Raw genomic sequence first — 25542 nt, forward strand, 5'->3', positions numbered from 1 at the left:
GTTTAATTGGGGATAAGATTACTGGGCTACGTTCAAGGTGCTTGTTCTGCTGTATAAAGCCCTATACAGCTTAGGAATAGGATGCCTGAAAGACCATCTCACCTCTTATATACCTACTCAATCACTGTGATCTGCAAGCGAGGGCCTCCTGCAGACTCTTTCTTATCAGGAGGTCTGTAGGAACTGGGCCTTTAGTGTTGTGGCACCTAGCCTTTGGAATTCCCTCCCATTAAATATTAAGACACCATCTCTGTTGTCTTTTTCGTGCCTACTGAAAAGCTTCCTTTTCAACAAGCCTTTTAAGTAAAGACCTTATCCCAGTGTGCATCTGTGTTGGAATTGTTCGTAAGATGTTTTTAGATGTTTTTAGATGTTTTAATTGTTTTATCACTTGTGTTTTTGCTGCCCTGGGCTCCTTTGGGAGGAAGGGTGGGATATAAATTTTAATGATGATGATCATAATCTGAGGCTGTGCAACTGTAAGTGCTTTTCCTGTATATCTGGTAACCACAGAATGTTCCCCCCTCTTAGTATTGGAGAGCAAGGGGGAATAGAAACTGTCACTTTAGCCTGGCATCAGTAGGCTGCTCTTATGACCTGAGTTGGTAGTGATGAGTTTCCATTGATTGCTGCTACACTCTCTCCTGGCCCAATTAAAAAATGCTCACAAACACAACTCTGCAGAGTCAAGGAGTAGCTCACAGTGCCCAGGGTAATTTCCCCTCCTCCTTGGGCAAGTCCATCTCAGTAACAATAAGTGAGCTTAGTGCATTCAGTATTTGGTTTTCTTGTACAGGTTTGTTGCAGACTGTTCAGAATAATCAAAGTGCAAACTATCAGAAGTATATTTACCACTTGTGCGCATCCAAAGTTTAACAACGGAATACAAATTCAAACCAGCAAGAAATTGTCTTCTCTGTTGTTGTGGCTATCTTGTCAAAGATCAGGAGAACAGCAGAGAAGCTCTTCCAGTTCAATGGGTCAAAAATCCACTCTTTTATGAAAGGCTAAATGTGGATTTGCACGAATGACTATAATGGCTCCAATTTTGAGAGATAGAGGTAACAGAGAGCACTTCCAGTTAGCCAGTTGATTTCAGAATGCAGTTTGTTCAAATGGCTAAAACATTGTGCTTTCTGCTTTCTTCATGCTATTTGAGTGTGTGTGTGTGTGTGTGTGTGTGAGAGAGAGAGAAATGTATGGTGAAGGTAGGATAGAGCCAATTTGAGAGTAAATTTGAACTGTATAAGGTCACTGTCTGGTTAACTGAGAGCTGAAATATAACCATCCTTCATAAGACGACAGTATAGAAGAAAAGGCCCATTTACCAAGCTGCAATTTTGGAAGGAATTTGACCTGCCTCTACTGGGGACGGGGACCCACATTGCTTTGGTAGCAACATTGTTCCATTCTTTAACCTCAGATTTGTTCATTTGCAAATGAACATGTGTTGGAAATTTTATTTATTTATTCTGTGATTTATATCCCACCCTTCCTCCCAACAGGAGCCCGGGGTGGCAAACAAAAGCACTAAAAACATTTTAAAACATCATAAAAACAGACTTTAAAATACATTAAAACAAAACATCTTTAAAAACTTTTTTTTAAAGCTTTGAAGACATTTTAAGAAAAAGAAAGGAAAAAAAGTTAAAAACATATTAAGAAAGGTTTAAAAATATTAAAAAGCAATGCCAACACAGACAAATTGAAAGAGCACTGCACTTAGAAGCATGTTTGTTAAATTCTGGGTTCTTTGATATGCCCCATGGTAATGTTCATTTATCCCAGAGCAGTCTTGCTGAAATCAGTAAAATATTTATTGCTTGATAGGTGGTAAATCTGAGAGACATGTTTGCAAGAGACAGATAAACAGAGGGTAACATTACCATGAAATGGTCACTTCAGAAAGCATGATTTTAGATGGGAACCATTTCCTAATTTCCATCACCTTGTGTGCCATTGGGAGAAAAAAATAGTAAGGGAATTACATCATTGTGATTTTTGCATGTCAAATGTAAAGATATTCCATAGCATGAAATAAAATAATTCTGTGTTACTTTTCAAACTGGTTCAATGAATGGGCATTATGCATGCTAGTTTTCACCCTCATTTTGACAATTTGCAAGCCAGTTTGCAGTGCTTGAATAACCCTCAACTACTGGTTTTAGACAGCTACAGGGGGTGTGATTTTGCTAAAACTGGGAGGAGTCGGGGCCCTTTTTAATTTCAGTATTGGCTCCCCTATCCTTTCTCCCATAATTCCAAATACTGCCCCAGAGGTATTCCAAGCCCCTATGTTTTATGGGCTTTCCACACCTCTTTGTGGTATGTCCCATTGAACTCAGTGGGATTTACTTCTGAGCAAATATGTATAGGATTTCACTGCAAGTTTCCCCCAGCCCACAGAAATGCGGGTGGAGATGTGAGAATTCCTGTATCAGTGGATCCAAATTAGCGCTCCATTTTGTGGATCCAGAACTGTTGATAGAATTGGCACTTGCTTTTCTCATCTGATTGCAGCCTGCCAGCTAACCATGCTACACAGCCTGACTGCATCGGAGACTCCTCCAGCATGTGAATTGCTAGGGTAGTGAAAGCCTATTGTACAGCTGGAAAAGGTGCAGAAAGGAAAACCAAAATTACCTTTCTTATGGGAAAAGATGAAAGGAAGTCCTCTTTCACATAGTGAAACTGCGGAATTTGCTACCACAGTGCGTAGTGATGTCTACCAACTTGGATGACTTTAAAGGGGGACTGGATGGAAGATAATAAAGATATCAATGGCTACAAGTCACAATGTATGAATATTACTTCAATTATCAGTATGCCTCTGAGTACCAGTTGTCAGGGGAAACAGGAGCAGGAGAAGACTATTGCACTCATGTCCTTCTTGTGGACTTCCCATAAGCATCTGGTTGGCCACTGTGAGGAACAGGATCCTGGACTAGAAAGGCCATTGGTCTGATCTAGCAGGGCTCTTTTGATGATAATATGCTGCAATGATTGGGGTCTTTTACTTTGATAAAAAGTTAACTATGGAAGGGCATCATTTTATAAAATGTATATAAAATGTTTATAAAATGTATGCATGGTGTGGAGAAAGTGGATACAGAGAACCTCTGTCACACAAACATACACGCACGCACACACACACTGCTAGAACTTGTAGCCACTCAATGAAATTGATTGAAGACTGACGAAAGAAAATATTTCTTCACACAATGTGTGAATTCACTGTGGCAAGATGTGAGAACGTCTGCTAGCTTAGAAGAATTTAAAAGAGAATCAGACAAATTCATGGACAATAGGTCTGTCAATGGATATTAGTCATGCTGGCTGTGCAGAGCCTCCAAGTTCAGAATCAGTGTAATTCCCTCCATTTCCAGTGTTCAGGCGTGAGTGTCATTGCTTATGTAGTCAAAACAGCACCACCACCCCACACAAAAAGGAGGTATTGGTAGTCTTAGGGGAAACCCCAAGATTTGCAGAAGGACCAAAAAATCACTGCTGCTGTCAATGTCCCAGTCAGTCTGTTCGACACAATCACTTTTAAATGTCCATTCCCACTGGCAAGATTCACATTTCCCTTGTTTTCCAGTAAGTTTGGGACAAAGCAGCATTTGGGACAATGGGATGATTCTTTCAGAATCCTGTCCAAAACCCATTTGAAGCTATACTCAGTGGTTGTGATGGCAAGCAAAGAAAGCTTACTTTTCTCTCACCAGTGTTGTCTAGTGGAGCTCTTCCAAATAATAAAGGGCCTTCTTCATTCTGGCTCCAAGAGGAACGGGTGCAGTCCTCCAGAGCCTGCTGTGTCTTATTTTGCTAAGCACTTTGCAGATAAAATCACTTGCATCTACTGAGATTTGGACTGCAGTTTCAGTGCAGCACAAATGTGGCATGCTTAGATGAGTTTCTATTGGCGTCTAAAGATGTGGGCAGAGTAGTTGGAGATTGACCATCCTTCCCAGCCTTGGCTGATACAACTACGATAGCGGTAAATGCTTCTCTGCGAGAAGAGATTTCTTCCAGCTACCCTGAAAGGGGAAGTTGCTAAAACCTCTTGAAGAAACCCTCCATCAAACTTTTCCATAATCAATGGAAATCTCTTTCTTTGTTTGGCAGGCAAGGTGTTGGAAGAGGTGATGGCAGCCTAGCTCCAGACATTCCTGGATGAGACTGATTATTCTGAACCCGCCTGACCTGATTTTGAGACTATAAAGCTGCTTAGAGAATTGATAGTTGCTCCTCTTGCTTCTTCTGGACTTCTCAGCTGCTTTGATATAGCCATTGCCCTAAGCTGGTCAGCTGACATGAGTGTCCCTAAGCCTGGGATAACTACTGAGTCCTGCTGCTGTGTTGTGCGGCAGCTGTTACTACTGAAAACCCAAAGCTGGGCTGAGCCACCTTAGAAATCCAGATGTCTCTGAGTTCCTTCTCCATAAGCCTGTTAGTATCTCAAAGTGGGACAGAGCAAGCTGGGCGTGTGCTCCTAGGAGAGCAGTGTTGCAGTAAAAGCCATTTGAAACCCCAGACCTACATAGCAAACCCCAGACCACAGGAGTGTGTGATGTTTTCCATCCCCCAAGGCCTCAGAAGCACACCAACGTTTTTTAAGGAAATCACTTCTTCTGTATTCATTTTCTTAAACCCTTGAATATGGGTTTTGAAGCTGCAGCTCTAATTCTACATCACTTTCCTCTCCTTCAGACCCTTAACAATGATTAATATAAAAAGACCTTGTCAAAAGCTTTGAAAAGGCAACCTTGGTATTGGCGTGTATGGGACTGCCTCCACTTACACCATTATGCAATTTAACTTCTTATGAAATCTCCAATTTGCCTTGTGCTCTTTGCTTAGCAGAAGATAGCTGTGCCTTTCTTAGTCAGTTGTTAACCGCATTGGTGGGCTAGAAGCTTATTCTTCCTTGTCAAGTCCCAAGTTCTTCCTTTTTAAAAATTTAACATAAAGATTTTTTTAAAAAATATCCCAACACAACTGCTTGGCTGCATAGAAAATGGCACTTTCCAGGTAGTTTTATGATCTAATCAAGACTTTTATTGTTAGATTGTTTAGAAATAATCCTGAAATTTGATTCAATAATAAAAAAAAAGAATCCATACATTGGGTTAGATTCCCTCCTCAAAAAAAAAAAAAAGATGACATTGAAGTGCTGACTCCTTGGAAGGCATACATATAGGTAGATGAGCGTGGAACACTGAGGGGCTACACTCCTTTCCTTCTTTCCCTGGGAGAACGCCATGGTAGGAGTAAGAGCACCCTGGCCCCAGCTGACTGCCATAGAAGGAGCATCTGCAGAGATCTTTCTTTCCTCTTCCATCTGCCTATTGCCCTGGGACTGCAGAGCTCAAGGGAGGCACAGCAAGTGCCTACATAATGCAGCTGGCTCCCCTTGACAAGTGGGGCCAGACTGTTTTTGCCTGGACAGGAATGCCCCAACAGGGCTAATATATAGATTGTAGAGCCAACAGAGAGTCTAGTCCATGTTGAGGCTCTTACAGCTATACAGGTGACAACACACGGCTGGTTATTTTACTTAAAAAAAAAAGAACAACCCTTCAAACTTGCCATCATTTTGCATCTTTCATGAGCAGGTGGAAATCTAGGATCATTCCCCAATGTATATAAGATGCTGTAGCCATTTCTGACTAATATGTTTAACCATTTCCAAATAGAACAAAATGGTGAGTAAAAGTGTGAGATTCATTTTCATGGCTCATCTACTACAACAGATTTTTTAAAAAAATGGCTTCCTGCCTTAGATATCCCCCCCCTTTTCATTCAAAGGCTGGTTTCTGACAATTGGACAAGTATAGTAGGAAGCAAAGAACAATACTATAAGTCTTAGAATGGCTTAGTTCACACTTAATGTCAAGACAAACGCAAACAAGTAAGCATACTGGTGCACAATTAGAAAATTGTGGTCAATTTGCTCCATCCCTGGCCCCGCTACTGTGCAAATAGGGTTTGGCTTAGCATTACATATGAACCCAGGCTCGTGGTGTGTATTTCCAAATAAACCACAAGTGGCAAGCCAAGAACAAACCTCAGTTATTGCTCATGGTTTATTTGAAGCAAGACAAACAATGAGTTCAGGCTTGCACATAATGCTAAGCCACACCATAACTTAGCCCCTGGCAATGTGGCAGGAGCAAGGTGTCATGGCCCCATCAGAGGACTCATCAGATGAGGATGACTCAGGAGTAACAGCAGCAGACCCAGAAGGAGAAATGGAGGAAACTTCTGAGAACCCAGCTCCTTCTCCCCCTCAGCTGCAGAGCACCCCAGACACAGCTGAAGCCCTTCAGCCAGACGCAGACAGTGAACAGGATACTCCCCCCTCACCTGCAGAACGTAGACAGCAGAAGGTCAGGCAGAAGAGGGGCAGGCCTGTCCACTTAAGGCCAAAACGCTGAGGGCTCACACCTGCTGACAAACCTGCTCCTTAAAAGTCAAACCTTGGGTTTAGCTTGTTGCTGACTACAACGTCAAGCGTGGCTTCGTGTGTTTCCAGTTTCCTTGAATCTTATCTTGGACTGACTCCTTGGCAATTGAACCCAGACCTCTACTGACCTCGCTTCTGGACTTCTGGCTTGGCACGTAAGCTTAGGACGGGCCTTGCCCTTGTCATGCTTCATCCTCGTTAGCCTGGCAGATTTACGTCCAGACTGCCAGCTAAGGACTTTCCCGCCCTGATAACTACCCAGGAATTTCCAGCCCCCACCGGCACTGCTGTCTCAGTGCAGAGCTGACACAAGGGAGGAGCAGAGTGAACACAATTTTCTAAATGTGCACCAGCACTTGGCTAGTTAATGCTAAACCATAGTTTCCCTTAGCATTATGTGAGAACCAAACCTAGTAGTTAAATCACAAGCCCAAGACATTATAAAAATTGTTCAGTGGCATGAATGATCTCTGTATCTGATTCAGGCAGTACATCCATAGAGTAAGGACTCTGATCAGTGAAATTATTCTTGGTGAATGAGTGATGAGTCCAGTGAAGAGAGAAGGAAACATTTAAGATCCAGTCTAGTGAGCTTATATAGGAGTTTGTGAACCATGAATGGTGGTTAAAAAAAAAAGTATATAAAAGATGAGTGGCAAAGGAGATACCTTGGTTTCATAACCATCAAAAGTAGTCAATAAGAGCAATATATAGGTGATCTTCTGGTGAGATGCTGCACCATATAATTCAATGTGCAGCCTGTCAGGAAACTGGCTAATCCTCATTTTACAAAATATACTGAAGTCAGCTTATGGCATTGCTTTTTGGAAAACACACACATTGTAATTTTCAGATATGCGTGCTAAACAAGAACAGTGATTTGTGTGTAATCAAATGGTACTGCAAAATGCCATTTTTCAGACATTGGGAGGGCAAGACATTTGGAATAGTAAAGCAATACAAGCAAAGGTGGGCAGGTTGTTCTACATTAGGAACCATATTGAAAATGCGCAATTAACTGGATGGCCAGTGATAACTTGAGAGTTTGATTGGATGTATTTAAGATAGTGTGTGTGATCATTTGGATAAATCGGGCAAAATGCTGGTTCACAGCTGGACAACGTGAGCACAGTTCTTCATGGCATTCTGAAATTGGTTTTCCACAAGCAAGACATGAAGAAACAAAACACATACCTTGTGTCTCTTAACTGTAGGGATAAAGAACCTCTGGCTTCCCAGACTCCCGACAGCCCCAGCCAGCATGGTCAGCGGTCAGGGATTGTGGGAGTTGCAGCCCCAGGCTCCCTACCTCTGCTTTACTGAATGGCATACTTTTCTCATGTACAGCATGAATAAGGGATGGGTCAGAGACGAATGCCCAGAAATCACACTTTTGGTGACCTATTTGTATCCATGACCACACTGTGACATAATGCTATGCATCACTTGGAATGAAAGGACAGGGAAGCAGAATGGGTAGAGCTGTGGCTTGATATAACCTTGCTGGTAGTTTATAACAGATCATCTGAACCTGTGAGCTGGGACTGAAGTGCTAGTTAAACTAGAGTTATGATTTATTTAAAGGAAGATCTATTCATGTTGCACGGTCTCTCCTAAAATGAATACATTTGTACCAATTTCTCCTTTGTGTCTGTTTCCATAATCATATCTCTCCCTTTCTCCCTCCCCCTTTCCTTCCCCAGAGGATGTTAAGGAGGTTTTTGGCCAGACCACAATTCACCAGCATATTCCCTTTAACTGGGATTCAGAATTTGTGCACCTGCATTTTGGAAAAGATAGGAAAAGGCGCCTAAATTACGCAGAGTTCACTCAGTTCTTACTGGTAAGTTTTGCCAATAAATATTTAAGTTTGAATAAAAACAAACAAAAAAGATAAAATTCCATGTTTTAATCCCTTTTCCATATTTCATTGCACAGTAGCTATTTGTATTTTTAGACAGCTCAGAAGTCTCTCTCTCTCTCTCTCTCTCTCTCTCTGCCATGCCCCTTCTATGATGAGCTTCCGCCGGGCCTTGAAGACCTGGCTCTTCAGGCAGGCTTTTGGGGTGGGTTAGGTTTTTACTGTTATGGTTTTAAATTTTAATGTTTTAATGTATTGTTTATTATCTTGTACGTCGCCCAGAGTGGCTGGACAACCAGCCAGATGGGCGACTAATAAATTTAATAAATAAATAATGGAGAAGTGAAAGATACCAGCGGCATCCAGGGAACTTTGGGGCAGTCAGCCAGTTCCCAATGTGGGACATTTTAAATGGGACATTTTAAGACCAGCAGGCTGTGTGTGTGGGTGGAGAGGGGAGAGAGAGAGAGATGGAAAGAAATACCAACAGAATGAATTTTGAGATGTACAAAGGTCCTGCTCATTTTGCATTATATATATATATCAGAAACTTTGGATGGGAATCTCCTTTAAATACATGGTAGCAATGGTAGAAGTAGTACTAAAACCTCATGATGAGTGTTTCTGTTGTTTCAATACGCTCAAGTCTAAAGAGCCTTCACACAAGATAGTTTTGACAAAGGATCATATTTCAAGACTATGGAGCCTGTAATTTTGTTTACATAAGAATGTTAGTTCACAGTAGGAAGTGTTATCATTTTGATGAGGAATAATTAAGATAATGCTACTAGGACAAATGCTTCAAATTGACTTGGTGGAGTAGAGTCTAATTAACTCTTTGTCTGAAGAGGATGTTGGATGTTTGATACAGTATAATCACATTCTGTTAGTTTTAATCACTGCATTTTGCTGACTTCACTTTACTTCATATGTAGTCATTCTTGCCACTTTGGAAACAAACAGAAAATTTCAGAGCAGCATAAATTCTAGTTCATTTCAAGGAGTTGGTATTACAAATTCCCAGCATCATCCCAGAGATACATGTTCCAGAGATACATCCTAGATCTCTCCCACCCAGCTGTTGGCAGCCAGTACAAGACAGCAACTTCTCACTGATCACTAGAAATACTTAATGGAAAAACTGCATAAAAATGGAAGAAATTATGTGAGAGTTCAGATCATGTTATTGGGCTTTCTACATAAAAACGTTGTAGAAGGGTTGACCATGTGCATGAGTGGGAGGGGGGAGATACTTTATGGGCTTGTTTGCTCAATCAAGATGCCACTGGGTTGGTACCTTGCGTACACCAGCATAGAATTCTGAGATATTTCAGTTTCTCCTCCTTGCTCATGGTCCAGAGGCATTTGTAGGGCATTGAGTTTTTCCATGACTGTGAATATAATCTACAAGAAACGACACTTTCGTCAGTGTGGTAGCGCCCACTCTCTGGAACTCCCAGATTACTCATATTAGGCAGGCATCTGCGAAAAACTTTATGTATATTAAACTGTTATTTAATATTTAGATTGTTTTGATAAATTTTATATCCACTTGTTTTTCCAGTTTGATTTTATCAGGATTTTATTATGAATACTGCTTTATGTAAACTGCTTAGAATTTTGTTGTTGATTAAGCTGTATATAGGTTTTGTTAAATAAATAAACAAAATTCCAGGATAAGAGTATTAGGAGCCATGGACCAATGTATCCAAGTACAGATCTTCAGAGTAACCCTCTTCAGGCATTATGCCCTTCACACAATGAGAGGGAGAGCAGATGTGAGGCTTCGCCCCGCTGCAGCCTCTGTCTCGCCCCTGTTGCTCATCCACACTTCCCTCCACATGTTTGGGTTGAAATCTACAGTGGGGAGCCTGCTATACTTGTGTGGGGAGCCTACACAAGTACTGCAGACATTCAGGCCCCAATATGTGGAGGGTGGTGGGGACAGGTGACAAGGGGAGAGGGCTGACAGATTCATACCTGCTTCCCTCTCACAAAATTCTAATTGTGTGTTTGCTGAACTGAAGAAGTCTTGTGTATTGAGATGCAGCTGAAGCCATATCAAGGTAAAGGTGCTGCAGGCAAAAGTAGTCTAGGCACCTCATATTAATATATAAGCACTGGCCAGTCTGAGACTTTGCACTGCTTGCTAGGTGGGGCTAGGACAGCCAGCATTGCCAATGGTCAGGAAAGATGGGAATTGTGGTCCAACAACATCTGGAGGCACACTGGTTGGGAAAGGCTGGGCTAGGAGGTTATTCTTCAGCTAGATATATTCATGCAGTTGCAATAATATCCCATGTGAGAAACTCTGGGACCAAGCACTGGTAAACCCTGGCTCAGGCCCCTTTTTTAGGCAAAAGAAAGAGTACAGAGAGATCGCACAGAATTGCAGGGATGGCATCAGGAAGGCTCAAGCTGAGAATGAGGTTAGTGAGGGATGCTTAAAGCAACAAAGAAGCTTTCTTCAGGTACATCCATACTAAATGACAGAGAAAAGAAATAGTGGTACAGGTACTCACTGAGGATGGCAAAATGATGACAGATGACAAAGAAAGGGCAGAAGTGCTCAATTCCTAGTTTGGCTCTGTCTTCTCCCTCCTGGCAAATGTGAAGTACAAGTTGAAAGGGCAGGATTACAGTTTTAGATTGATAGACAAATGGTCAAGGAATACCTAATTACTTTGAACGAGTTCAAATCTCTAGGGCCCGATGAACTGAATCCTAGAGTATTGAAGGAATTGGCTCTCAGAACCACTATCTATTATCTTTGCGAAGTTGTGGAGGATGGGTGAAGTCCTGGATAACTGGAGGAGGGCTAATGTGGTCCCTATCTTCAAAAAGAAGGAACCTGGGAACTACAGACCAGTCAGCCTGACATCAATCCCTGGGAAAACTCTGAAGCAGATTATAATGCGGTCAGTCTGTAAGCACCTTGAAAACAATCGAGTGATTACTAGAAGCCAATGTGGATTTGTCAAAAACAAATCCTGCCAGACTAATCTTATCTCATTTCTTGATTGGGTAACCTCTCTGTGGGAATACTATGGACATAATATATCTTGACTTCAGCAAAACGTTTGACAAAATGCTGCATAATATTCTGATGAGCAAGCTAACTAAATGTGGGCTGGATGGAACAACTATCAGGTGAATCCACAGTTGGCTACAGAATCATACTCACAGACTGCTGATCAGTGTTTCCTTCTCAAACTGGGAGGAGCTAACAAGCGGGCACCACAGGACTCGGTCCTGGGCCCAGTGCTCTTCAACATTTTTATTAATGACTTGGATGAAGAGGTGCAGGGAATGCTTATTAGATTTGCAGGTGATACAAAATTGGGAGGAATAGCTAATACCCTGGAGGACAGAAACAAAGTTATCTTGATAGACTAGAGCATTGGGCTGAAAACAACAGAATGAAATTTAACAGGGATATGTACAAAGTTCTACACCTAGGAAAAAGAGTTATAAGATGGGGGATACTTGGCTTAGCAATACTACATGCAAGAAGGAATTGTTGTTGATCACAAGCTGAATATGAACCAACAGTGTGATGTGGCTGCAAAAAAGGGAAATGCTATTTTAGGCTGCATTAACAGAAGTATAGTTTCCAAATTGCGTGAAGTACTAGCTCCCCTCTATTTAGCACTGGTTAGGCGTCCTCTTGAGTACTGCATCCAGTTCTGGACACCGCATTTTAAGAAGGATGCAGACAAACTGGAACAGGTTTATAGGAAGGCAGCAGGGATGATCAGGGGATTGGAAACAAAGCCCTACGAAAGTACTGGGCATGTTGAGAAGAGAAACTATGGTGAGATATGATAGCTCTCTTCAAGTACTTGAAAGGGTTCACACACAGGACTGCCAAGATCTCTTCTTGATCATCCCAGAGTGCAGGACACGGAATAATGGGCTCAAGCTGCAGGAGCCAGATTTCAGCTGAACATCAAGAAAAATGCCTTAACTGTTAGAGCAGTAAAACAATGGAACCAATTACCTAGGGAGGTGGTGGGCTCTCCAACACTGGAAGCATTCAAGAGGCAGCTGGACAGCTACCTGTCAAGTATGCTTTAAGTTGGATTCTTGCATTGAGCAGGGGGTTGGACTCAGTGGCCTTATAGGCCCCTTCCAACTCTGCTATTCTATGATTCTATGACATAGTCATGCTTCTGGTCCGTGGGGAACATGGGGGTATTCATGTACCACTAATAGCACATGATAGTTTATGCAACCAGAGTGTCCAGAATGTTTTGGACAAATGGGTAGATTGTGTGATTTTATATATACCTATGGTCACTAAACATAGGTGACTTAGTCCTGAACATTCATAAAATTATTCCCCCCTGCTTCTTTTCTCCATTGTGTATGTTTAGAGTGGGGGTCCTAAAACATTGAAGCGATTAACTACAAACGAAGGATGCATTCTTAGTATAGATGAATTGATCACAAGTAAAAAACAACACACCTTCAAATTCTTATTTCCATTCTATGCTAACTTTAACCATAGTGTGGTTCAATGAATGGAAGGTTGGATTTGGGATTATTATTTATTTATGCCAGCTATTTATTAGTTATTTTTCAGGGCCAAGCCCTTACCTAGCAACATGAAGAGAGAAACCAAATAATAACAATACTAGAAGAATATGAAGCATTGAATGGATGCATACAAGTACATGCATGAGAAAAATGAAACTGGCTAAACTATCTTAAAGAAAGGCAATGGTAAAAATACGTTTTTACAGCTTTCTTGAATTCTGCAACTGAAGGGGCTAACCGAGAGTTAAATGAAAGGGCTCCAGAACTGCAGAGCCACCACAGAGAGGCTCAGGGAGACCCTGATTCAAATCCCCACAGAGTCATGATGCTTACTGGATGCCCTTGGACAAGCTACTAGCTCTTAGCGTCATCTATCTATGGTCTGAAGGCACATGAGGCCAGCACCCTGGTGAAGCTAAGCAGGGTCAGGGCTGGTCAGTGGCTGGATGGGAGACTGCCTGGGAATCATATGTAAGGATGTCAGGAGAGTAAAATGGAACAATCCCTATCTATACACCACCCCTGACCTCTTTGAATGGAATGGCAGGGTGCAAGTAGGATAGATAAAAATAATTGAAACATTTTTATTCTTTTAACATGATGAATGAAGTTGACTTCTTAAGGGAACAAGCATTTGTTTTCACTTATACAAAAATGTCCATTTATAAGATTGCACAAATGAAGACTTTTCTTCAGGAAAGAGAGTGTTTTAAGCAAGACACTCAGAGTCTGAAATCTGTACCCAAAGTCTTAACATCAGTTTTTTACATTATGTTTTATATGTTCTCATTTTATGGTTTTGTTAAATAACTTCAAATGTAAGCTAGCATGTTATTCTGTTCTGGCATGCTCGTTGATGAGGTAATAATACCTGTCAATGGGACTTCACAATATGCAGCAGTGGGAAGGATTGTACTGCTTCAAATGCAAAGTTTGGAAGATTACTTTTAAAAAGGAATAAATTACAATTACTGCTACATGGCCCCTTAAAAGGAATGAATTACCATTACAATTACAGTTGTTCTGAAAGGAGTTGATTACTTTACTGTTACTCAAGAGTAATCACTACAATTACACTTAAGGCACTTAAAAAAGAGTGCCTACAATGTGCTGGGTTTGGCTGCTGCATACTAAGTCGCCTAAAACAACATTAAAAATAAACATACACACAGAGAGGTAGTAGAATAATTCTTTTTATCCATAAGATATAGTGGTGGTTTCTCTGCTTGGAAGGGAGGCGGAGGCCACTACTCAGATCTTTGTAAGTCAAACCAAGGGCAACTCCCCCCCCCATTCAGCTAGCAAGCATAATCTCTCTCACTTAACCATCTCCCATCTCCCACCCTGCCCTGCCACCAGCTAAGGGACACCCACCCAAGCAAACATTTTCCCCGAAATGCAAAAAAGGTAAAACACTGCAAATGCAGCAAAGTAGCCAGGAAGGCGGTGGAGGCCGCTTTGCATGCCAAGTGCAAACACAGTATTCACACAAACACAACACATGTCATCTTTCACCTCCACAGTTCTTTATCTCCATTCTGCTGCTGCCTCCTTCTCCTCCTTTATCCGTGTTCTTGCCCTGCGATTCCTTTCTCCCACCACTTCATTCTTCTCCACCACCATCCATTTTTGTAAACAATAGTTTTCTCCACCCCCATCTTGCTCTCCACCTCCTCCCTCGTCACCTTCTACCCACAGAGCACAAAGGAAGAGCAATGCTGCACAGAAGCCCAGTTTGAGGCACGTGATTTTCATCCACAAATCAGAGGAGCAGAAGACTTCCCCTGCTCCCCCCCCCGCAAGCAATGCCCAAAAGTAATGCTGGAAACATTACAATTATTCCTCAAAAGTAATAAAATTACTCCTTGTTCTATTACAATCAAAATGTAAAGGAATTACCCACTTGTTTTTCAAAAAAGTAATAAATTACAAGTAATTTATTTTTTGTAACTAATTACTTCCAAGTTCTGATCAAATGAATGTTGATCAATTGGAAATATCAGTCATAGCTGAACATAACCTTCCCATACCTTGGAAGTAAAATAGCTTTATGAGCTGTAACAGGAAAAATAGAGCTGAGAAAGCTGGAGAAGGGAGAATGAAAATCAAGCTGGGAAATCCTTTCATTAAAGCTTTGGTGTCAGAGTTCCTGTTATCAACTGCAAATTAATTTTGCATAAACACTTATTGTGGCTTTCAGGAATTCAGACACACAGCATCAAGGAATGAAGCTGTTTTTAAAGTTATGCAGAGGGATTACACCACCTCTAATCTGGGGAACATTTGGCAGACCATTTATTTTGCATTGCAAAGCAACTGAAATTAGTTTTCTTGCAAACTTCTTTAACCTTTGCATTGCTGAGTCTAGAAACCCTTCGGTTTATTATATAGAAAGTACCTCGCAGCCGGAGTCAACTGCAGAAATGAAGGATATTAGGCATTTTTTAATTCCCTCATAATTCCATTACACTCCTGCTAAATCTGTGGCAGAACTGGTGGTCACGGGTCAGCATAGTTGGGCATCTGCTGAAGCCCCACTGACAATAGCTCCATGGACCTGCTACTGTGGGGGTGGGGAACTTCAAGCCGGGGGCCAAATGTGGCCGCCTGGGCTTCTCTATTTAGTCCTTTGGGACTTTCACCAGCCATGCCCTCTCTTCCCAGGTCATACCCATCACTAGCCCTAATTTATACCCTCCTCGAATGTTTTGCCTGGTTGGAATGTGTCCCTGAACTATAATAATGTCTCTTGCTTGCCTGGATAGAGGACAGAGAGGGGTGTGGAAGAGTGTGAATAGAAACTAGCCTACTTACAGAGGTAAAATTTATGTTAGTTGCTCCACCCACCTTTGCCTGCTGACCCTGTCCACCACTGGCATGTGATCCCCAGAAGAGAATGTGGCCCTTATGCAGAAAATGTTCCCCACTCCTGTGCTATGGTGAGGAGCCACGGAAGGGGGGCATGGAGGATCCCCTCCCCAAGGGCCCTCCAAACCCTGCAGCCAATACTGCTCGAACCAGCCAAAATTAGCCTGTTGTATGGAAGTTTTAATTATGTATTTAACTCCTTCCATTGAACTAAGTGGGATGTCACTTGGCCTGGATCTTACCCTGTGTCTTGAATACTAAAACTGAGAATCCTTTGAACAGTTTTTTCTTATTTTAATAGTATTTTCTTTAAATACTTTTCAGTGCAACCTTTCTTTCGTTCTGTAAAAAAAACACCACCCTACATATTTCAAAGTATTTATTGCATCATTAAGAAAACAATTTCCTGAAACAATTCATCAAGAAAACAGTTTCCTGATAAATTAAAAATATATTTCACAAATGGTAGAAAATGCCGCTTATGAACTGATAATTGCTGTCATTGGGTTGAGATCAGGGTGTTCTTGGTGTTGCATTCTTGTCCCCATTTCCCCTTTTCTCTCTGTGGAAACATAAGCAAGTCCTTAACCGTGAACAGATGGGGCTCTGCTGTTAACGGAAGGGGCTGTTTGGATCCAACCCTGTCCATTAGCATTTCAGGTGCTGGAAATTTTTACTTGTGTGCACAATAAATGAAAACACAATTGCTGCTCCATATCTACTGTTTTACAACAAATATAAGCAGTTTGATTCTAAGTATAATTAAATTAATCTACAATAACTGATTTCCACAGAAATTGATTCTAATATGTTAAGACCCCTCAAAGAGTATATATACTCTACAAACGTAAGCTGGCTTAACTGTCCTGAGCTCTATGGGACTTTGGGAAGCTTCATGGTATGAAAAGAACTGACAGTCTCCAACAGAACCGTCACATAATATCCAGAGCTAAACTGGTAGTCTAGAGCACTGTTCTTCAATTTATGGTCCCCATATGTAGTTGGACTACAATTCCTTCCATCCCCAGACAGCATGGTCAATGGTCAGGAATGATGAGAGTTGTAGTCCATCATCATCTGGGGACTGAAGTTTGAAGAACACTGGTCTAGAGCAACCTTCCAGATATTGCTGTACTCCAGTTCCCATCATCCCTGGCATCATTGGCAGTGCTGTCTGGGGCTGATGGGAGTTGTAGGTCAACAACACCAGATTGAGAAAAGCTGGGGTAGAGTATCTGTTGGGTTCTGGCTTTTAAAGAATTAAGTTATCTGTGTGTGTGTGTTTTTAACAGAATGTGGTAAATTTACTTATGAACCTTATTTGTTTCACTTTTTTCCAGGAAATTCAGTTGGAACATGCAAAACAAGCATTTGTACAGCGAGATAATGCCCAAGCTGGAAGAGTTACTGCCATTGACTTTAGAGATATTATGGTCACAATCCGGCCTCACATGTTGACACCTTTTGTGGAAGAATGTCTAGTAGCTGTAAGTTATTTGCCATCTCTGGTCATGTATAGGGACCCTGGTCATCATCAGGATCCCATTGAGACAAATGCACACAGAAGATGGTAGAGGGAGGGCAGAAGAAACTGTTTACTTCAAGGTTATTTTTCTGTTCTTTGCTTTTTGCTAGTGTCTCTAGCCCAGCCTTTGGATGCAAGAGAAGGAGTTAAATGTATGCATGATAAATCCATGTAATCATTCATACAAAGTTTTCCTCCAGAAGATCGTGATACTATCTTCTCAGGCCCAAAGTAGTAGCCAGCAACCTTGAGCTGTTATCAGATGACCCGTTGCATCACCAGGGTAAAGTTTTGTGCTGTCTCACCAAGCTACTATTCCCTGTTGGGGCAGTTATGCATGAAAGTCTTGTTTTGTAAGGCTAACAGTCTGCTTAGACGGGCTGGCAACTTGTTCAGCACCAAGAGTCACTTTGGAAAAGGATGGTGAGCTGGAAGCTCACATCTGCTTTGCATGTTTTAAATATGCTTAATTTAACCCACAACTTGCATGAAATTTTGCATGACATCTTAATTGGATGGCAAGACACCCTTAGACTTGACTTATATTTTAGAGGTATGATCCATGTACATTTGACCCTACAAGCTGTGGTTTTTGGGGGTGGGGGTGGTTGGTTGGTAATATTTCCGTTTCAGGCAGCTATTTCTAGCATGTTGAGCTGCTTAACAAATCTTTTACTAGCTCATTAGTTTTGGAGCTAGCTTGAAAACGGGTCCTGAAGAACGTAAAAGCTTTGATACCACTGCCTCCATTTCATTGCCTTTATTTTTTCAAGCCTTCTTCAAGTGCAGTATTGAAAATAAGCTGCATTTTTTACCAATCCTTCCAACTCAGTGCAGCTTCTTGTAGCTCCCCTCCCAGTTTTTCCTGAGGGTTGGGGGACCCTCTGAAATAGTATGGGATGTAGCATTAAGGATTGCAATTGGTAACATTGTGCAAGCAGAAGCACTTCCACTAGTGCAAAACCATTTACACTCCTATGGCCATTTACACCCTATGGTCATTTTTAATATGTGCTGTGTTCACAAGCTCCTTATCATCAAAGGGACACTTTGACCATGTTCTATTAGCAATCATGGCAGCTTTACTTGAAAAAGGACTTGATACGTATCAGCTTTACACTGAACAGTTTTGGCAAACTTCCAAGTTCTTCTTGTTATTACAGGCTGTGGAGTTGACATGTGTCTATGCTGTATGTTTCTGAGGAATTGTGTGCATACCAACTTACATTACAGAGCACACATCTGATGCGATTTGGAAGAAGGCTAGCAATAAACAGCAGCAGGACTATTTCCCTATCAAAGGGATCCACTTACTTCTTGCAGCTACATTATGTAATAGTATGCATATTATGATGGTGCAAACTAGATGCCACAGTTAATACCAACACTATGTAGCTGTTAGTAGTATGTGGACTACAGAGCAGAGATATGGAGGATTTGGGGAATGGGTAAAATGTAACTGGAAAACACTTGGATAGATAACGGTGAAAGATCTTGAAGTATTAAATTGGTGCCCAACTGTAACAAATAAATAAATAAATCCACATTCTATAAAATATTTAGCCTTGGAAGAAGAAGACGACGACTGTACAAACATAATATGTATACTTATGAGTTCTGTTCTTTCATTCCTTTGCAAATTTAGAGTTTTTAAATTTTACCTTCATTTGTGTAGAGATCTGATTATCAATCCCGTTCAATACAAGCTTTTCTCAAGTCAAATGTATTGCTACATTTGCTTCGTAATGTTGAGTTTCCTAGGACTACTGCCATAGCAACCAGCCTCTAATGCATCTGCAGTATAGTTCTATCCCTCCTTTTATTTTTGTAAGGGTGAAAATTGCTTTGCTAACAGTAGCACTTAGATATTGGCTTTATCATCCCATGTTCTGACTGTTTGTATCTAATACTGAGCTCTGGTCTTGAGCAAGCATAATGTTGTTATTCTTTCTAGTGTCCTGCACAGATGTTTGAAGGCTGAATGTTCTTTCTTTAATTCATTGAAATGTTGGGTTGAAGACAGCTTGGAATACTATTATAATATAAACATTCAGTAAAGTATGCATAGTGTTACAAAGCAGAATTCACAGCCAATGAATGACATGACATATTAAGATGTTTCTAGAGAATCCCACGTCAGTCTTTGGCACATTCAGTTAAAAGACTTCAGTGACTGTCTTAAGATTCTGAAAAACTACCGCCACTATGGCTATATTTGTATGTAACACTAAACCATGATTTGATGCTACATCAGGATCACATGTTTCCTTCTCCTCCTGTGTAGCCAGGAGGATGACTTCCATGGAGAGCAAAGTATAAGGCAAAAGGCTTGTTTTGCTTTTTGAACCTTGAATCCTGGCTTACAACAAACTGATAAGTTTCAAAACTGATCAGCCAGGATTGTTGGATATGACAAGCTGACATTCTTCTTAAGTAAGACTAATATCTGTGGCAGAGGGAAGGAAGGAGAGCCTGAGCCTGACAGATTGCTCAGAATCACTGCAGCTCATCCCTGTAGTGCGAACCATGTTTAGCATTACCTGTGAATGCAGCCTTGGAGTAGGCTGTATTGGGCTGGGTGCACCAATAATGGCATGATTTGGTATAAGTCAGCGGCATGCGTTCATTTATCTCTCCATGCTCGGTATATGGAAGCCATTAAGAACTTTCCCCGATAGCTGCTTGACTGCTTTAGTCTTTAGGTTTGGTGATCAGGGTGAATGGCTGTGAGGCTCGCAAGGTTTTGTCTGTTCTTCATCTACTACCCACCAACTTTAAATGCTAAAGTGTGTTGTGAATGTGTAACTCAAGTTTGAACACTCAGTTTTTCTATGGGCTGCTACTAGGAGGTGGGGTGGGATATAAATCTAATAAACAAACAAAGAAATAATTAAAATTCCCTTCCTGCTGAGGGAGGGCAATTTCTCAGTGACATAACATTTGCTTTGAGTGCACAAGTTCCATCCTGGGTGATTCCAGTTTGAGGGTGTCAAAGAGTTCTGTCCGAGATCTTGAAGAGCCACTGAAAGCTAGAGGGACAATACTGGTCTTGATGGACTGGTGTCCTGACTCAGTATAAGGCAGATTCGTGTGGCAGAAATGGCATGATAATATTTATTTATTTATTACATTTATACCCCGCCTTTCTTTTCATGAAACCCAAGGCGGCTTACATATGGTTCCCAGGCGGTCTCCCATCCAGGCACTGACCAGACCTGACCCTGCTTAGCTTCAGCAAGAAGCTGGCCTTATGTGCCTTCAGACCATAGCCTGGGACCATGCAAATATGAGGAAGAGGGAATTCTTCCCCCCAAAGTCTCTGTACATCGTTAAAAGTTTGCACCTTTCCACCTTGGAAGAAGTAGTAGCTCACAGCATGGATGGCTTTAAAAGAAGATCAGACAAAATCATGGAGGATAAGGCTATATGGCTACTAGCCACGATGGCTATGTTCTGCCTCCATTGCAGTATGCCACTGAATGCCACTTGCTGGGAATCAGAAGTGCTGATTGCGCTCAGGACTTGCTTGTGGGCTTCCTATAGGCATCTGGTTGGCCACTGTGAGAACAGGATGCCAGACTAGATGGGCCACTGGCCTGATCCAGCAGGGCTCTTCTTATGTTCTTTCCTTGTATCAAATTGCTGTTTTGATAAGGTTCAGTTTAGTAAGCATTTATTGACACGGGAAGCTCTGTAGCCTACTGCACAGTGCCATGCTACAAATATATATTATGAGTTGTCAGACCACAATATATTTGCATATTGAGATGCTTGCAAATTACATTATTTCATTATTTCATCATTTCCATTTTTGTGACTTTCCCCCAAATGAACATCTGTTGCCCTCCTTCTATATTCTTACTCTGAAATGATTATCCTCTCATGTTTAAAAAGTTGTGTCATACTGTGGGCCCTGGGGAATTTTGCATCTTCCCTCTCAAAGTTAGTTACTCTAATTTTGCATGGATGTCAGGAAGATTTGCTTGCATGTTCTGAAGAATAGCATTTGTGCATTGTTGAAGTGTGGTGCAGTGGTTAGATAGCTGAGCTAGGACCAAGAGACCAGGGTTCAAATCCTCACTCACTGTCTTATTTATTTATTACATTTATATACCGCCCCATAGCCGAAGCTCTCTGGGCAGTTTACAGCAATTAAAAACATTAAAAACAAATATCTTGTTTACAACAGTGTTGTTGTGAGGATAAAATGGAGAGAGGCATATGCACAACCTTGAATTCTTGGAGGAAAGGTGGGATATAAATATAATAAGTAAGAAAGAAAATAAGAATTCCCTGGCAAACTGATAGTTAAAAGCAAAGCTTGAGAAGTCCAAACAGAGGATTTTGTGAGGCTTTTGCTGCTGACTGTAGGTGATGTGGTGTTCTTTGAATTTAAATATTAAAGCACACCCCCCCAGCATGGTTTGATTATTTTTTTTAAAAAAACCCAACAGTAATATACTTGGCATTTTTAAGCCTGTGAGATTTGCTCATTAGAAGAAATAAAGCAACTTATAAAACATTTTTGACTGAAACAGCATTGAAACTTGAACTCTGTAAATTACCACTGGCCATGTTGTTATAATCCTACATATGTATTTGTTTAGGTTTCACTGGAAGGGGGGGGAGCGGCTTGCATGCTGGTCATGATTAGCTTCAGTAACTTAAGAATCTATTATAGGCTTTTTTCATTTTGCATTTTTAAAATCCCTTGCTACTTCTGTTGCTTTTTTATTAAAGAAATATCAATGTTCCCAAAGCATTTCCCCTTTCCCTATAAAAGTTCCAAGTTGTATGATTTGAACACACACGAACACACACCACAATCCATCTAATATATTTTTCTTTTCCTGCTTTCCTCATTGGTTTCTTTATTCTAGGCTGCTGGAGGAACCACTTCTCATCAAGTCAGTTTTTCCTATTTTAATGGATTTAATACCCTTCTTAATAACATGGAACTCATTAGAAAAATCTATAGTACTTTGGCTGGACATAGAAAAGATGTGGAAGTTACTAAAGGTTAGTTGAAAAGTGGTTATGAACCTCCTCTAGAAAGTTCTTCTCTCTCTCTCTCTCTCTCTCTCCCTCTTCCCCTCCCTCCCTCCCCCCCCAACCAGTCATCTTCTCAGGGTATCAATGGGATGCTTTGACATTGGTAAAATGAATGATCCAAGCCTAACTTGTGTGCTTGTACTTCTTCTTTTTCAATTGCTTTGTCCTTTGCAATCATTTTTTCAGAATCTACATCTCTTTAAAAATAAAAAACCCTCTTAATTTTGGGAAGATCAAGGTCTAAAGGCAGGATTGAATGAGGAATCAATGTAGGAATATTTTAAAGGTTTCAAAAACCTTCTAGGATTGTGCTAAATTGGCAGCCTATTAAAGTGACCTTCAAGGGTAGTTGAAAAATTCCATAAACTTGTATTGGCATTGCAGTAAGCTGATCTACAAGTTTGGAACAAGATGTTATCAGCTCTATCTAACCGCTTTTATGGAGAACTCCCTCTGTAGTGCCAACCGTCTATTAATGTAGCCTACTGGGACGAACATGCAAGAAAAAGTTCCACATCTCTGTCTCCTCCCCCCCGACCCACAACTGATTGATACCGTATGTCAAATATCCTAAATCCTGCTGTTAGCACTAAGCTATAAGGCCAGACTGCTTCTCTTATTTGCATGATGGATAGAGTATTTAAAACATACATTTACACAGTGGCAGGCACGTTATTTGCGGTATTTTTTCTTTTGGCAGCGTATTGGTTTAATACTAAAAATGTTGGTGATTCCAGGACATTTGTGGATAACTTTCAGTGTTGTTTGATTAGTTTCCCCTTGTCTGTTTTCCCCCCACCCCACCCCCTCCAATTCTGTTGCAGAGGAGTTTGTTCTGGCAGCTCAGAAATTTGGCCAGGTTACACCCATGGAAGTTGACATCTTGTTTCAGTTAGCAGATTTATATGAGCCACGGGGGTAAGTTAAAAATTACCCTTTCTTTGCTGCAAAGAAAAAGAAACAACAACAACGAAACAAGTATGGGCGAACAAAATATTGCCCATTGCTGCTGGTCATGTCACTTTCCCTAGTATTTACTGCCACTGTCATTTTCATTATCACTTTTGTTTCGTCAGGCGCATGACGATGGCTGACATTGAAAGAATTGCTCCTTTGGAGGAGAGCACATTGCCCTACAACTTGGCTGAGGCTCAAAGACAGGTGAGGAGGCAGGTGGGTGGATAAGGAGAGTACTTTCTTTCCACATTTTGTTCTTTTACAGCCGCAAGTCCCCATGGTTCTTGCGATGTCACACCTAAGTCATATCTACTCCTTTTGCCGATTCAATATTTAAAAAGCATGAGGCCGTATCCAGTGTTAGTCTTACTCAGTAGATCCATTCAAACGAATGGACCTAAGCTAGCCATGTCCAGTAATTTCAGTGGGTCTATTCTGGCTAACGTTGGATACGTGTCATTTTTTAAAAAACAACAACAACAATTTACTTAGATTTTTGCTTAGCCAGAAAACAAAAAAGGCCAGGGACTTTCCTCCATTCCATTTAAAATGCTGAAGCATAATTGATCTGAAAGTAAAGATATAACAAACAAACAAAAAAGTAAAGGGCTCACTTTCCTTGACACATCCCCCCCCCAAATGTTAGTTCTTGCACTTAACAGTGGGGAAGGGCCATAGCTCAGTGATGGAATATCTGCTGTGTATGCAGAAGGTCCCAGATTAAATCCCTGGCATCTCCAGGTAGTGCTGGGAGAGACTCCCTGTCTAAAATGCTGGAGAGTGATTGCCAATTAGCATAAACAGTACTGACCTAGATGGACCAATGGAACTGACTCAGTATAAAGCAGCTTTGGGGTTGTTCTTGATTCCAGGCTGTCCATGGAGGCTCAGATTTCGTCAGTGAGCTGGGCAGCCTGGTATCAATTACACCTCATTCGTAGGCTGCAACCCTACCTCCCTGTTCATCAGCTCCCACTGGTAGTACATGCCCAGGTCACCTCTCGTTTAGACTACTGCAATGCGCTCTACGTGGGGTTACCCTTGAAAACAGTCCGGAAATTACAACTTATACAAAATGCTGCGGCTCGACTACTTACAAATTGTCGCCGCCGGGAACACATCACTCCAGTGTTATTCGATCTACACTGGCTTCCAGTTATTTTCCGGGCTCAATTCAAGGTGTTGGTACTAACCTTTAAATCCCTACACGGTTTCGGACCAGTTTACCTGATGGAGCGCCTCCAGCGTCACCAATTATGCTGCCCGACAAGATCAGCCACTCAGGGCCTTCTCTCAGTCCCACCAACTAAAACAGCTAGGTTGATGGGGACTAGAGAGAGGGCATTTTCAGTGGCGGCCCCCACTCTCTGGAACTCCCTCCCGTACGATCTTCGGCATGCCCCTTCCCTGAATGTATTCCGCAAAGCCTTGAAGACCTGGCTTTTCAGACAGGCCTTTGGGACTTCCGGGGAGGGTTAATTTTCAGGACTAACTGCCTATTACTCTGAACTGTTATCATTCCTATTTATAGTTTCCTTGTTATATTGTATTTTATGTGTATTTTATTGTGCTGCATTTACTGCAACTGATTTGTACGTCGCCTAGAGTGGCCATTGGCCAGATAGGCAACACATAAATTAAATTATTATTATTATTATTATAATTCTATACATTTAATCAGAAGTCAGTCCCACTGAGTTACATGGGGCTTAAGCAGATACAGGATTGCAGCCTTAGTAAAGCAACTGGTTTAAGCCTTCCTGATCCTGTATTTGAATGTTTTTAATGAAGGAAATAATATTTTACCATTTATCCTGGGAAGATGTTCAGTCTTCTAGCATGTTCTACTGCATTCTGTCTTCAGCTGCATATTGAAATGAATGATGGTTTTGTTTAGGCTGTCATAATAGTTTCAAATCTTTAAGACTGTATGTAGAGGGGAAACCAAGTGCTGTGTGGTGTGGGCTTTTTTGTTTGTTTGCTTTTAAGAAATTAATCTTAATTTTCATGTGTGGGATGAGATACTGGAAAACTGTCGTGCAAAAGACAAAAAAACTTTGCTAACTTAAAAAAAAACACTTTTATTGGTCTCTTTCATATATTGAAAGCTGACACAGACCTGGGTGTAGTTCTGTTTTTCTAAAACTATCACTTAAAGTTAAACCAAGTTCTGTATGTTGAGAGCTAGAGGGTTCCCTCCCCCTCGCCACCCCTTTCTGTGCTCTGGGTCTATGCAGAGACGCCAGTTTGACCACAATGAGTTGATGCAGGCTA

The 25542-nt window shown here is 41.2% G+C and overlaps 1 protein-coding gene across 7 annotated transcripts in view; it reads left to right on the forward strand.

Moving 5' to 3' along the window:
* The window catches only part of SLC25A13 (solute carrier family 25 member 13), a 155656-nt gene that overhangs the window by 66348 nt on the left and 63766 nt on the right, over positions 1–25542 (forward strand). For 6 of the 7 annotated variants that reach the window (XM_061587746.1, XM_061587751.1, XM_061587747.1 and 3 more), the window contains 5 exons: positions 8170–8309; positions 17075–17221; positions 22140–22278; positions 23136–23229; positions 23388–23484. In XM_061587746.1, the coding sequence (XP_061443730.1) occupies positions 8170–8309; positions 17075–17221; positions 22140–22278; positions 23136–23229; positions 23388–23484 (617 nt within the window). The remainder of the gene's footprint in view (positions 1–8169; positions 8310–17074; positions 17222–22139; positions 22279–23135; positions 23230–23387; positions 23485–25542) is intronic. The other variant, XM_061587750.1, reaches the window with a different exon arrangement.

The sequence above is a fragment of the Rhineura floridana genome, chromosome 10, assembly GCF_030035675.1.
Source record: "Rhineura floridana isolate rRhiFlo1 chromosome 10, rRhiFlo1.hap2, whole genome shotgun sequence".
Taxonomy (NCBI): Eukaryota; Metazoa; Chordata; class Lepidosauria; order Squamata; family Rhineuridae; genus Rhineura; species Rhineura floridana.